Genomic DNA, 15478 nt, shown 5'->3' with positions numbered 1-15478 from the left:
CGAGAGCTTTCAATAAATTTTGCACCCGGAAACTTTCTAGGACGCTAGCCATTGGCTTGTCTTGACATCAAACTATGCAATAAGGGCAAAATTATTATCCTGCCTATCATAGAAGTTGAGTTACAGGGTTTTTGAATTTGCCACTTCACAGATGGGAAGAAACTGATAATTTCAAAATCCTGTAACTCACCTTCTATGAGAGGCAGGATGATAATTTTACCCTTATTGCATAGCCTGATGTCAAGAGAAACAATGGCATGCAATCATCTAACAAGTTCCCTGCAGTACAATTTCTTTCAAACTCTCGGCAAAAGTTACCTAACATATTGCAAAGTGCACAAACACTTGTTGTACATAAAATCAAATTACATATTTGGAATCACCACGCAAAAATACATGTTCCCTGAAGATTTCATGGTTGTGACTTCACTAACAAAAATTTATTTCTAAGACCTTCTTCCCCCCTTAACTTGAGAAAGTATCCAGCGACGTAAGTCAAACCGGAGTAGCTGACAGAGGGCGATGAAGTGACAGGAGCTTCCTTGAAATGCTTCACTTCCTCAAAGACTGCTTGCGGCAGAGTGGAAATAATTTCTTTGTCGTCGACGCATGGTATCTTTACTCTGTTGCCAACTGGAGACTCAGTCTTGGCAATGTGGTCAAGTGCTGCTGTTACAGCTCTCGCATCCAACATGGCGTTCCCTCCGCACATCATTCTTATTTTCCCGAAGAGAGCCTCAGTGGGGTCACTGTTGAGTTTCCTGGTGAGAATGGAGCTGACACCTCTCCGCAGGAGGAATTCTACCGTTTGTACAGTAGACAGACTTTGTAGTGAACAGCAGAGCTTAGAAGGTCTCACTGGTGAAAGCGCTTTTTACTAATGCCTTGGCAGTCTCTTGTATGCCTTCCATATAGGATGTGAACTCACTGGTTAGCCACCGCAGCAGAGTCTCATCTGCTTTCGTAATCAGCCTCTTTCTACTGCTTCCGGCATATGTTGTCATGAATATCAAACCACTGTTTGACTGTCCTCATGAAATGGACCGTGGAGCTAGCTTTTCTGGAAATGTAAAGAGCAGGGTCTCGTTCTGCATTCTCTTGGAGCTCTATTGCTGCCGTTACCAGTGGCGAGAATATGTGCACAGCCCGCAGCACATTCATCTTTTCTAGGTTCATCGGGTAGACATGCTTGCTGGTTAGGTTGCGTGCCAGATTGGCCGTTATTCCCTTCTGGACCTCGTAAAGCTTTTGGACAAACGCCCCACAGATGATACCTAAACCATCTGTCAGCTCGTGTTCAAGAAACTGGCTCCGGATGTTTTTTAGAACATGGCAGGGGCTGAGGCTTAGGAAAATCACTCGATGAGGATCGTGTGGGTGCTTCACTACTGCCGAAAGGCAGCTATAGCCCATAAGCTACAACATCGTGGTATAAGAAGAATAACTGTCCGTCACAGTGCGCACAACCAAAAAGCCACACGACTCGACGGCGGCTATCACTTCTTTAGTCCACGCACACAGGTCTCTACCGCACAGCTGCTTATTGAAGCAGTACGAGCAGGGAATTCTGTAAGAACTGGAGATGCCATGAAGCACGAAGCGTAAGACTCTGTTTGCAAGAATTTCCTTTGAACAGCAAGATGTGTCACCGTTAGGTTTGGCTCGCAAGCCAAACACTGCATCAGACTTTCTGTCATAAATGCATTTTGGCTTGATGCTGGCTTCGTCAGTTATTAACGCGGCCATACGCTGCTTGGTGCTCAACAGTGAGGCTTCATACGTCACCCTTTCCCTCATTGCAGCACTCATCCCTGATGGCGCTGCGCTGGGTCCCATGTAATGTTGGAGAGTGCACTTGGCTGGAAGCGCAAGCGGCGGAGACGTCCGAGCGTGGTCGTACCCTTTAGGCGAAAGAAAGCGCCACACAACGCATTCCCTTATTACCTCTTCTGGATATGCTGGTCGCTTCTGCCCATAGCTATCTATCTGATGCAAAAGAAAGATGGCTTCTTTGTCCCCTTTTCTGGCATAGCCAACAATTCTCTTAACTGACGCAGGCCTACTGTTTCCATGATAGAAGGCGACAATTTTTCTTTTGGCGTCAAGCTGTTGCTGTATCTTGCCACATTGTGAGCATTGGTAAGCAACCTGTTTTCGAAGCCTTCCAATTAGGGATACATACCCACTTGCTCACTTTGCCTCATTATTTGTAGTCTGTGTAGAGATGCTATGCAGCAAAGTCGTCTCGTAGCTCGGAAATGTCCGTACTTTCCTGTGGTTCCGCTTTGCGCTTATTTGGCTTTCGACCAGGTACGCATGTCCCATCTGCAGGCACCTTGCGAGGTTTTTTCACACTTGGTGCCAGGTAGCACAGGTACTCATCGAACATGTTGGCACAGCACTAGGCAAAAGTTTTCTGATGCGGCACCCTGAAACATAAGTCACTCGCGGGGAAATGCCGGCTGCAAACTACACTCGATGCGAACTTGTCATTGAAGGCAAAATTTTCTCTGGAGATGTGTTTGAGCAACTTTGCAAACAGTTCTGGATCACTCAGGAATCGATAAAAAGAAATGCCCCGAGTCTTGCCCAACTGTGACTTGCAGAGCGGTACGCAGCAGTACACCATCGGAGCGTTGGACGGTCAACGGCGAGCAGTCTACACCGTGCCACAGCAAAGCACTTAATCCGTGAAAGGAACAGGTCGAAATTGTACCAGCATTCACGACAGAAAAGACAACGCTGTCTGCAGACACATAGCGCGATGAGAGCTCTTTGCGTGCACTCCAAGTCCAGGAAGAAATATGCGAGCCTCGAGAAAACACAGCGCAAGTGCAGAACAACAAGGGGTGTTTGCGTTTTGCACAGCGAAATGCAAGAGGGAAGTCAAGCTGGCGAGCTTTTGTGCACGTCGGTCGTTTAGCTTTAAATAGTCGAGCACGCTTATAAGGGCCAGAGTGTCTCCCAGCCCCATGATACCCCCTATTCCTGACAATGTGGTGACAAAAAGAAAGCAATAAATATGGCGGCATTTTATCGCGGTGGACGGCGTAACTCCCGGAGAAAGGCTCCTATCGCTTCCTCAGCAAATGCGAAGGCTGTAGGAAAAAGCGTGCGCCCCCCTCGACACCAACCGTAGCCTAACTGATCTTGTGGATACAAAATAAAAGAAAATAGAAAAGGGAGGAGGAGGGGGGGGGGGGGGGTGGAGGGGCCGGATGTGCACACCTTGGGTGTCTGCAGGATGACACCAAATGCGGAGAAGGTGTCGTAGAGCAGCTTCTCGTCCACCTCTGGGTCCAGGTTGCCAATGAAGATGTTGGCACCCACGTCCAGGTTCTTCTGGTGAGCTGACGCCTGGAAAGAGGCAAGGGGCCACCCAGGGTGAGACACAACCCCCATCAAGGCGAGCAGTACGACAACACAACAGAGAAAATAAGGGCAACGGTACGATGCTTGTCACTTGTTTCCTCGTCTAGTCACCTTGCACTGCTTGATTTGTGGTGTAAGGCCAACAATCCCAAGTTCCTACACTTAAAGTCTGCGTCCTCTTACACAAATCTTTAATTTTTTGCCCACAAGCTGCCTTCAAATACTCACGTTGACTCAACACAACTATGCACACTTCATGCGCAAACTCTCTGCACTAAGCCTTGTCGCCTCAGGGTGCTCACTACCAAACTGAAGCTTGTAGCAACACTAATACCCGTGCCACATGGACAGATTTAATGCCATTAAGTGCTTACCACCTTAAGTTTTAATGGCATTCGTGCGGTGCCACACGCATAAATTTAATGCCATTAGCCTCACTGCCATTCGCGACCTACTGAGTTCGCCACAACTCATTCGCACGTGCAATGTGTACTCTCGTTCCCATTCCACACGCGCAGAAAAGCATGCAGCTTTGTTAGTAACAACTTCCTAACCAGTAGCAAATAGTTAATTCTTGACTTTCAGTCAGATGAGGCATCTATACAGCATTTTCGGTGCGAAGAGCGCCATTTTAACCAGCTTTATTGACAGGTACTCTCAACTTATGTGCTGACATGCTAGTTTATGGCTACTTTAGCCGTATTTTCTGGAAAATCGTTTTTACATAACATTTGAACAACATTCCCGATCTATTGTGCTCATTAGGAATGTTTATATTCAGAGGAAACTTTTGACTACCTTGCAAGCGTTATCGTCATCGTCACTTTCGATAACGGCATTAAATGTGGACATGTAGCACCAACTCCAAAAATAATGGCATTAACAAACTTAAGGCCTTAAGCATTTACTGCCATTTCTTGTGCGCGTGTGGCATGGGTATAAGACGTACTGACAGCCTTTTAATTTTCAAAAAGCTGGCTCTCTCTAAAAAGGGCATGAACTGGGCCTAGTTGGTTGTTCATCATGACCAAAAATCAGCTGTCAGTTTGTGCACCCTGTTGTTTCCCTGTTGTTTCCCTGTTGTTTCCCTGTTCTATTTCTGTCCGCAAAAAGTCTGTCGTGTTTCGCCACGATGCACCTCTTCCGATGCTGCTGGCGCAGCGTTCTCAGCGTTCACCGCTCACCTTGTTGACGCGGATGGGCTTGCCGTACAGCTTGATCATGTTCATGATCTTGATGGCGTAGTCGGCGTCCTCTTCCCCCAGGAACTCCACAAAGCCATAGCCCTGGTGGTGGCCGGTCACCCGGTCCTTGGGCATGTGCACGTTCACTGCACGCAAATGGCAATCAGGGCTGCTGTGGACACTCCACAGGACACAACAGAGAGGGAAAGGAAACACAAAAGGGAGTCTCGAGATCACATATTAGCAACAGTATATCCCAAATTTGCTCTTCAGCATTCTCAGCATTGTGTTTCCTAAAACGAAAACTCAGTTCCGCTCCCTCTAATATTAGGCTTTTGGCATATAACACCTTTCTTCGGACGAAGCTCGAATACGCATCTATCATTTGGGATCCGCATACGAAAAAGAACATTAACTCCCTTGAAATCATTCAAAGGAAAGCACTCAGGTTTATTTTCCACAAATACAGCAGATTTGATTCTCCCGCAAAGCTAATGGCAGAAAATAATATCCCACATCTTTCAGACCGCCGCAAAATAAACCGAATTTTGTTCCTCCGTAAGATTCTTTCACGCGAGGTAAACATTCCAATACCTATGTTCAACCTTCTACCACCAGACGTACACGACACATTAAGGAACACACACTGCAGCCTATCTTTGCACGAACAAATTCATTTAGGTATAGCTTCTTCCCCCGAACCATCTCCGATTGGAACATGCTCCCAGAATCCCTTTTTCAAAATAGCAATTTTAGCAACGCATTGGAAGAACATTTCCTTGGTTAAGTTGTCTCATTTTGTATTTTTTAATGCTGTTGTTTTTACCTTCCCTTTGTTATCGCCGAATGATGCTGTGTGTTGTTTTTTCGTTTCTTTTGTGTGTGTTGCTATGTTGTTTGCCCCTCCTGCTTCGGCCACATAGGCCTGCAGTATTTTGAAATAAATAAATAAATAAATAAATAAATAAATAAATAAACCAACGAGCAAGAGCTCGCCCAGATCAACGAAGCTATTGGTTTGAAATGTTAGACAGGACTTATCCAGCATGCCACACAACTGAGGCCGTCAGGTTCCTGTGCAGGTAAATTTTAAATCCCACGAACTGAGCCCAAAGACTCCGCAATATCCCGCGGGAAGCCTCCCGTGCATTACTGTGCGTGAATTTTTACGCACAAGCTGCCGCCACCATGCCGTAGTTTATCGCCTCGCTGCTTCGTGTTCTGCGCTGCACAAATCCATGCCTATTCTCCCTTTTTCCCCCTTTCCCTATTCTTCACGGCTCTTCCACTGCCTCCTCTTCCTTCTGAACGGAGGACCACGCCGTTTTCTTTACGCATCTGTAGCACACCCTTTCTGCCCCAGTGCGTGTTGTGCAATCTGCCTCGATAGCCAGGGGACGCTGAGACGCTGGCTTTTCCTCGCAGCTTGTAAGCCAGGTGGGTGAGACCGGTGTGGGTATCTCAAAGAACAGCCACAAAAAAAAAAAAAAAAAAAGAGTGCTCTATTTGTAGCTTGGTTTCAAACACTATAATGCAAGGAACTTTCCGAGACAAATGATTCAAAGAAATATATCCCTGTATATTCGTGCAAGTACCTTGTTACTTCTTGCGGCACGTGCCAGTGTCATGAATTGTGCCAAGAGCAGCCGTGCGTCACGCGCTAGCTTGCATGAGCAGATAGAGGAGCAACCATGTCAAGGCATCAGCAGAACTTTGTTTGTTACTAGATTCTACGGGTCCAGAGCAATCGGACAAATAAAGTAACAACATTCCCGTCATTCTATCATTCCTACCAATCTCCACAAAACACAATATCAAAAAAAGAAAAGGAAAAGAATGTGGCTGCTGACACCCAATTTCATGAAGAACGGTGAAACCCGCAATTTTCCGCAGAATCATGGGAAACTAGGGGCCTTATGCATAATCACTGCACTCAGTGATGGTGCCTGCATGGAAATTCACTGCCAGTCACGATGCTGCAGCTTCATTTCTGTACTTACGACACTTCCCATTGCTGTGGCACGACAGAGGGGAGGAGGGTTAGAACAACAAACATACAACAAAAAAGAAGTACACAAAGAACAGTGGTACATCATAGACATTTAACCAACTAAACCTTGTGACAGCTCAGTTAACCAACTAGGTCCAACAATGAAAAGAGTAATAAATGCATTTACAAAAGGAAGGACATCAATTCCACATACGAGGGGGTACCCAAAAGAAACCGGACTAAATTTTTTGGTCGGCAAAGCTTCTGTGGTACCGCGTTTTGCCACTAGGAGCGCATAGAACGAACATTCCAGAGTCAGTAAGCCGAGTGCCGTCGTTGAAGGAGGTCAGACTAGTTTAGGCAGAGTTTTAGAGAGACGACTGTTTTGTGTGAATGTCGTTTTTGCAATGGCTGATTTTCGTGAACAGCGTGCGCCGGTGAAATTCTGATTTTTGCTTGGAAAAGTTGAATAGAAACTCTTGAAATACAGTCGAACCTCGATGTAACGAACCTCAATGTAACGAAATTCGCGATGTAACGCATTTTTGTCATTTCCCAATCACTTCCCCATTGAAAACCATGTATTTTTTTTCGCGATTTAACGAAGTTATTTTGCTCCGCACTTTCGATGTAACGAAGTCCTTGCGCATCGCATGCATGTGCCAGGAGCTACCTTGACAATCGAATGAGAGCTAAAAGTTTAGCCGAGACGAAACGCAGTTTGTATTAGCCCTTTTACGCGCCAATTTTGCCGGCAGTGTGGGAATCTGCGAGAACGTACCGCCGCGCCATCTGTCGTGCGCATACAAAGCCCGCCGCATGGAAGTTTCAAGACGCGCCGCGCCATGACGCCACTGGCGAGCTGTAGACTCTGAACGTGAAAGCGCAAAGCGGAATTTTCTTGCAGCGTCCGTCCGTTCGTTTTTTTTTTTTTTTTTGCGTGCGATGTCCTCGTAGACAACAACAAAAAAAAGTCTTCAGTTGACAAACTCGTGGAGCTAGTGTGGTCGTACCTTTAAAACGGGTGAGCGGCGAAAAACAAAAAAAAAAACGTGCCCTGGCAGAGGAGGCGAGTGGCGAAGGGGGTAGAGGGGAGGCGTGGCGTGGGAGGCGCGCGCGGTGCATTCTGAGTGGGCGGCTTCGGCCAACCTTCGGCGCGCTCTCGGCGCGGCCCGCGCGAAATGCAGCCGGCTGCATTCCGCGCCGGGCGCCGTCAGAAAGTCTTTCTAGGAGGTATTGCGTCAGAGCGCGCCGGTAGCCGCCGAACACGCTGGCGATCGGGCGCCGCTGTTTCGCGGACGTGACGTCGCCGTGCCGCGCGCGCACGCGCGCTCGCGCTAATAACCGCGCCGGCGTGAGCGATGCGAACATTTTTCTTTATTTTTCTCTGATGCGTCCCCGGCTGCAAATGTTCAATGCTGATGATGATGATACCAGTAGCGACATCTTATGGCGGCTTTCAGTACTGGGCGCTGCGCTCGTTCTTTTGCTATGCGCACACGGAGAAAAATGATGCCGTCGCGGTGTTTGCTATCACTCATTATGCTCCTGATGTAGAAAAAAACATCCGGTGCCCTTGTTAGCGATACTATTACTCGATTTTCTAGCGTATTTCCTCAATAAGTGATTTACAAGTTCCCATCAACAAGCAGTGTTCCTGAACCAGTTATACTTTATTTTGACAGCTGAAACATGGGAACCTCGACGTAACGAAATTCGCGATGTAACGAAATTTTCGGCTGCAAGTAGGACTTCGTTATATCGAGGTTCAACTGTATTAAGAAAGACGTACAAGGACGATGCTATGGGGACAACTCAAGTGCTCCTGAATCGAATCCTGAATCAAAGCAACAATCATGCCAATGGAAAACTTCAAATTCACCTCGCCTCAAGAAAGCTCGTCAGGTGAAACCAAACCTAAAACAATGCTGATTTGTTTTTTCTACTTGAGAGGAGTCGTCCATTGAGAATTTGTTCCGCAGGGTCAGACAGTTAGCCAGGCTTTCTACTTGGATGTTTTGAAAAGATTGGGCAACAGTGTGCGGTGGAAGCGGCCAGATTTGTGGCGGTCGGGTGACTGGTTTTTCCATCATGGCAATGCCTCTGCTCACACAGCCCTGCCTCTACGACAATTTTGGACCAAAAATGGCATGACCCCTATTCCTCAACCCTGATACTCTCCCGACCTTGCCCCGTGCTACTTTGTTTCCTAGAATGAAAAAATAGGTGAATGGAAAGCGTTTCGCTGATGTTGCTGAGGTGAAGAAAAAAACGACGGAGGCACTGTCAAGCATCACAAAAGATGAATTTAAAGAATGTTTTGAAAAATGGGATGAAAGATTCGACATGCGTATCATTGCAAGTGGGGAATACTTTGAAGGAGATTGAAGGTCTGTGCTTAAAATGTGAACAAATAAGTTCAAACGAAAATAAGTCCGGTTTCTTTTGGGTACCCCCTCGTATACATATGGAAAAAAAAAAGCTACAATAAAATGAAAGTCACATTACACAACAAAACAGTAAACTCAAATGCAGTGAAAAGGTAAAGTGTTAGGTTGAAACTAAACAAAAAAAAGTCTAAGCCCCTACACAGGTGTTAGAGCATATGAAAAGGGTGGTGGTCCCAGTTAAAAGCATGTGATAAAATAAACAAATAAATAAACTGACTGACCAGTAGCGCAACAAGACAAGGGACCGGCGACAAGGTCTACAAGGGTCTACTCGCTCGCCAGTCCCTTGTCGTTGCACTACTGGTCAGAAGTATGGACCAACAAGCCCAAACTTCACCATTACTCAAACAAACTGTGCAAAAAGCATTCATGGGATATCATCAGAAAATATAGCGTGTTGGGGAAATAAACGCGCGCATTGTTCGAGCTCAAATTTCGCACAGAAATGGCATTTGGTCGGCAGAATTGTTTTATACCACGTTTGCTTGGGGTACTTACCTGATTCGAACAGAATAAGTTGGACAGTCACATCGTCTGCGGCGACGACGAAGGAAATTAAGCCGCTCTGTCAGCGATCGCACCGGTGGCGCCATCTCGTTTGTTGGCCGTGAAGATTCAGAAAACGAGGGGGATTCGTGAGGTTTGAAGGCACTCTTTCAACTGGTTTTTTAATGGTCACAGAAAACTTAGTTTGCTGAAAACTTAGTTTGGCCACGCTAAGTTTTCTGTGACCATTAAAAAACCAGTTGAAAGAGTGTCTTCAAACCTCACGAATCCCCCTCGTTTTCTGAATCTTCACGCCCAACAATGTTTGTTTGTTTGTTTATGGGGTTTAACGTCCCAAAGCAACTAAGGCTATGACAGACGCCGTAGTGGAGGGCTCCGGAAATTTCGACCACCTGGGGTTCTTTAACGTGCACTGACATCTCACAGTACACGGGCCTCTAGAATTTCTCCTCCAAAGAAATTCCAGCCGCCGCAGCCGGGATCGAACCCGCGTCTTTCGGGTCAGCAGCCGAGCACCATAACCGCTGAGCCACCACGGCGGCCTTCACGGCCAACAAACGAGATGGCGCCACCGGTGCGATCGCTGACAGAGCGGCTTAATTTCCTTCGCCGTCGCCGCAGACGATGTGAATATCCAACTTATTCTGTTCGAATCAGATTAGTACACCAAGCAAATGTGGTATAAAACAATTCTGCCGACCAAATGCCATTTCTGTGCAAAATTTGAGCTCGAACAATGCACCCGTTTATTTCTGCAACACGCGATAGAAAAACGGGTAAAGGCAGCATCACTGGGCCTTACCGACAGGCCCTGCCTGGACGAACAGCTCCCACAGGATGGTGTCCGACACCTTCTCGTCCAGGCCTCCCACATAGATGGTGGCATCTGCAAAGGGAGCCAACACCGTTTTCCAGAGAGCACACACCGCACCGAAACGAACAAAGTTGGCGCAAGAGCCCCTGATTCCCTCGTGGCAAACGCCTTGCACATTTCAGTAGCAATTACGCGACTTTTCTACAAGGGCAGCAAAGCACAAACGATGCACCACTCCATGATACACTGCTACAACCTGTGAATGCAGCCCATTACTGGGGTCATCGAGGGCAACCCCATCCAATTATTATCTTCAGTAAAATGTTGACGCAGCTCTTCTGGGCATGTTGACGTTGATCTGGCACCGTACGACCAAATTATGGCTGAGAAAATTAAACTGGAAATATTCCCGCCAGTCCATGACGTCCACACCGAGGAGGACTAGTTGTCACCATTTCGAACTGAATGGCAGCAGAGCTTATAGCAGGAAACCGCTAAAAAAAAAAAACACTGGGTAACAGTGGGCTATGATGTCCTGTATTACTCCACTGGTCAATTACAACCGTAAACGAGATCAGGTTTTCAATATCTGATGACGTTAGACAAGTCAGATATCGAAATTGTAGAGCTTATAATTTTTTTTCTCGCGTTTAGCTTCTTGTTTAGGTAACAAGAAAAGTTTTAACAATGGACTACTTTTTGTCGAGGAGGAATACTGTGTGGAGGTCCTGAATTTGAGCCAAGCTTCACTGCAGATTAAAGCTGTATCTGACTACAACATTTGGGATCTGCATCCAAAAATCACAGTCGACACAAGCGTTTTATGCGCGAAATCGTCACACGATGGCACAACACCTGCATTTTGTTTTGTGGTCTTTTTAGCTTATAAAGGCTCCGTTCTCAGCAAGACTGGTCTCTTTATGATTAGAACGAGGTACCGTATTGAAACAGACCTACTTCCATTTGTTGTCAGTGTCCCTTGAAGCTATTGTAAAAATTCTTGTAAATAAATAAAAAAGATGCACTGCACACAATATTGCCACGCGCCTAACGCACCGCGCGGCCTCCGTGCTGAGTCGAAGCAGACGACGAAGAGGTGGTGGGCTCTCGAGGCGCGCTTGTTCTGTTTGGTGTCCTGGAACCTGGCGCTGTAATTAAAAGAAGGCTCCCAGTCTTGGGTTCTTCCCGACGCCTATCTCCACGGCCCGTCTGGTCATGACAATATATGACACAGTGTGAATGTTCATGAGGGTAGAGTGGACATGCAGCGAGTGCAGCTTTCTCAAAGCCCCCTGAATCTGCAGCTTTCGGCACACTGTGATGGCATGACGATTGGTGGCAACAGTGATGCCCACAAAGTAGCCAATAATGGGCAGCAAGAGGTACGGCCACTACCAAGGGACTGAACACGTCCTAGATTCACAACGTCCTCGTGCCATGTCAACAACATCATGACAAAACTCACCACTCCCATACAAAACCCAATGTCTCCAATGCTGTGAATGTATGCTGTAACCAATGTTAGCGTTGCTTCACTTTTGTGTGGCCAGAAACATCTGCCATTCAACGTTTTGCAAAAAACCGTGAGTACACTTTGGCGACTAAAGTGCTGAGAGGCGAAAGCCAAGGACACCATGCCGTGACGACTTCCGGTCGATGTGACGTCACGCCGTTCCCGTGGCTTTATCGATACCGAAATTGTACATCTTTCGGGGATCTTAAGTGTTAATTATGCGTAATTACACATTTCTCCATCTAATTTGACACAAATACGTTGTTTTTGCGACTATCCTGTGACAACTTTCACTATGCCATGACGACTTCCGGTGGATGTGATGTCACACCGTTCCCGTGACTATATTGACGTCTGCACTATTTCGACATTTTTGCCTATAATTAACTAATTAACCTACAGTCATCAAACTTGGCTTCTAGGTTCATTTTTTCCTCCTCTATGCGAATAACCATTGGTTTTCTTCTATCTTTTTTAGTTCCCGAGTTAAAAGCATGTGACACGCTTTGTTAATGGACGACAGTATGAGCCATTGAAGGCTTTCGCCTTAATAGCTAGGCTAAGGTGTTTATTCAGGCTTTCACTTTATGAGAAACTGCCCTCAGACACCTCATCCATCTTCCCTAGCACTTCTTTCAACAAGCCCCAATGCCATCAAAAAGTTGCACCCAGGACCTCTGTGTTTATGTCACGCAATTCAGAAATCTATATGAAATGGATGGCTCCAGGCTGCAGAGAATGAAGGGTGGGGGATTAGCAGCCGCCTGCTTTGGTTGAATTGCAGTCCCTCCAATCTTAGCACAATGACCCCTCAAACTGTCACCAACAAGTTGCTGCCTAATATTTTGAGCAAAACACATGTAAGGAGTTTTCATAACAGTGCCACAGCAAAAACAACTTAGCCTTGCAGCTTTGAAAGGAAACGAAATGCAGACCCCCCCCCCTCAAATCCACTTGTAGTCTATGAGGTGTGGTGCCTGCAAGCCTTTTTTGCTCATGCTGCTGAAGAAGGAAGGATGACAAGTCAACAACTATGTTTTGTTCAATGTCTTTTTTTGTTTTTTTTAGATTAGAATATCAACTGTGGTGTGTTTGTGACGCCTGTTCCCACTATTCCGCTCAGGCTGAAAACCTGCGCCACCATCAAAAACTCAGCAGACGAATTCTCCCGCCGTTCGCTATTACCACTACTACTACGGCATGCCAAGACCACTTGCCGGCACCCCGAGATCTCGGCAAGGAACACGCTCACCTGCACTGTGAAAAACTAAGCAACACAGTTCGCGGGGCGAAAGAGTCGACTCCGAATGCCACGGGCTCCGAATTTTTACCGCATCAGTTAAAAGAGGCGACTGAATTCAATCCGGCGAAGAACCTCCGAAAGCAAGCTTCACTGTTTTGAAATTAAGGGGGCAGCGACAGCCCTTGCTGTAACACAAACAAAAAATTCACGCCGCAAAAAAAAAAAAAAACGAACAGCGCGGAGAAAAAACGCAGAGAAACCAACGTTCCGGAGCGACGGAAACGAGTAAACACAGCTGCGCCGTATTTCCTCCGTCGTCCCTGAGCGCAATTTACACCACGACTGGACCACAGTGCACCTTTAAGCCACACTAAGCCCCAGCAGATGCAATGAACGAGCGGCCAGGGCAGATGCCATGCAAAGCGACGCCGAAAACGTCTACGCAGTACACAGGTAGCGTCCAACCGTGCTCGCCAAGAGCCGGCATGGAGCCTGTCCCGCGAATTGCGTCGTTTGAGGCGCGCAGACGTTACGCTAGCAACTGCGCAGTTAAAGGCCGTTCGGCTAGAGCAGACAAGTGTATCGAGCACATATGCCGTAACACTGAACACGACGCGTGGTCTTGCGGAGCTACTAGCCGGTGTTTCTGCTAGTCGTCGGCCAGTAAGGCGACTTGCAAGACCGACACATCACATGCTTGAAAGGTAACACGTTGAGATGTTAGCACAAAGTTCGAACTACGGGTAATCGATATGACACTCCAGTGACAGCTGGGAAGAACAATGACAATAACTGACAACTTCAGAAAACAGCGAACACCTTTTAATTCCCACCGCCATCCCAAAGTCTCACATGTTGCATGTGGCAGGCGCGCTACTCTGCCTGTGAACAATAATGCTTTGCAACGCTGCTTGAAACAGGCACGAGCTTGTAATAGCTAGCTAACAGTGCAGAACACATTACGACGGCTTGGCTAACAAAAACATTAACGAATAAATACGAACCTTGATTTCTTTCGGCAATTGGGCCGGCGGCCATTTTGGTTTCTAACGTGGTGACAGTAGCGATACATAGCTCGGCTTGAGCTCAGCTGCGTGTCAACACAGAAAGCAATTCATATATCAAACAAAAGTGAACAAATACAAATAAAAAAATGACGCCATGAAGTAACTGCTCTATGTTATTACATTTTTGTACTGAACTTATGCGCCACGGCAAAAGCAACGCGTTCTCGAAAAATCTCGTTTCCTCTAGCAGACGATGCCGGGCGCCTGCCTGCAAGTCAAAATAAAGTGATATAGAAGACTAATCGCTTCGGCGAAACCAACAGCATTAATGTTTTATCGTGCTCTCCCGTCTTCCTGTTTTGCCGGAGTCATCGTGGTTAAACGTGAAGCGTCTACTGGATGCGAACGCGGCCGCCGTTGATGGCGGCATCTGGAAGCCTCTCGAAAGCAACAGAAAAGGGAAGACAGAGAAACAAAATAAAACCAAAAGCGTTACGCGTTGCCGGTGACGTCAAGAACTCATTGACCAATTAGAACGCGCCTGTGTGAGAGGCCGCCCTTGGTTCGCGAAACATCCCGTTCTTTCTAGCAGACGACTCATCGCGTAGAAAAGGGTGCCGTCGTCTGCTCTCTGGCAGGATCAGACGATCGAATCAAGTTCGTTCGAAGCTCGCTTGTTCCAGTGACTACTGCTAGAATTCCCAATCGTTCAGCGATGTCTTCCTTCGTGTTGGCTCCAATCTTCCGCGGCGACGAGTTCTTCGCTCCTTTCGAAACCCTCGAGCGCCTCGGCGACGAGCTCTTGGGACGACGTTGGATCTCCCGCCCAGCGCTGAAGCAGGCTTCCAAGGCGGACCACTGCGCCCGCTTGACGGCACCCCGGAAGCGCCGCAACTCGGCGTCGGACGCCGAAGACGAGACCCAGTCCGACTCGGAGTCCAAGTTCGTCGTGACGTACAACGTCCGCGGCTACCGGCCGGAGGAGATCAGCGTCAAGGCGGTGGACAACAGCGTCGTCGTCAGCGCCAAGCACGAAGAGGAGAGCGACGACGGCTGCAGCTACGTGAAGCGCGAGTTCACCCGGCGCTTCACTCTGCCCGAGGGCGTGGACGCCGGGGCTCTCACCTGCGCCCTCTCGTCTTCCGGAGTGCTGGCCATCGAGGCACCCAAGCCGGAGCCCCCCAGCAAGAAGCCCCGGGTCATCCCCATCACCGTTCAGTCGACGCCGTCCACGAAGGCTGTGACGGATGGGAATTCGGGATCGTCGAAAGAAGATAACGCCTCGACAGATGCAACGCCGGAGTCGTGAACACATAAGCGTTGACTCTTCGCCCACTGCGCATATATTTATGATTACCATCTCGGCCATATAGTACGACCCATCATCGTATCAGAATA

At 47.5% G+C, this 15478-nt stretch overlaps 2 protein-coding genes across 2 annotated transcripts in view; one reads left to right on the top strand and one right to left on the bottom strand.

The window, feature by feature from the left end:
- The window catches only part of Spx (Spliceosomal protein on the X), a 35146-nt gene extending 20939 nt beyond the window's left edge, over window positions 1–14207 (bottom strand). The window contains exons 1-4 of the mRNA XM_089572940.1: window positions 14078–14207; window positions 10306–10389; window positions 4557–4702; window positions 3229–3357 (exon numbers count right to left, since the gene is read on the bottom strand). Coding sequence (XP_089429066.1) covers window positions 3229–3357; window positions 4557–4702; window positions 10306–10389; window positions 14078–14111 — 393 coding nt within the window. The 5' untranslated portion in view covers window positions 14112–14207. The remainder of the gene's footprint in view (window positions 1–3228; window positions 3358–4556; window positions 4703–10305; window positions 10390–14077) is intronic.
- A 495-nt stretch (window positions 14208–14702) lies between these two features.
- Window positions 14703–15389, top strand: LOC149362193 (alpha-crystallin A chain-like). Its single transcript, XM_089569653.1, has one exon. The coding sequence runs from the start codon at window positions 14796–14798 to the stop codon at window positions 15387–15389; it is 594 nt and encodes a 197-aa protein (XP_089425779.1). The 5' UTR covers window positions 14703–14795.
- Window positions 15390–15478: the final 89 nt, after the last annotated feature.

The sequence above is a fragment of the Amblyomma mixtum genome, chromosome 2 (genome assembly GCF_055824585.1).
Source record: "Amblyomma mixtum isolate Tamu chromosome 2, ASM5582458v1, whole genome shotgun sequence".
Taxonomy (NCBI): Eukaryota; Metazoa; Arthropoda; class Arachnida; order Ixodida; family Ixodidae; genus Amblyomma; species Amblyomma mixtum.
This window is presented reverse-complemented; position numbering and strand designations above follow the sequence as displayed.

What these genes read in the sequence shown, in the direction of transcription:
- LOC149362193 (XM_089569653.1), top strand. Translation starts at nt 14,796, where the DNA reads ATGTCTTCCTTCGTGTTGGCTCCAATCTTCCGCGGCGACGAGTTCTTC.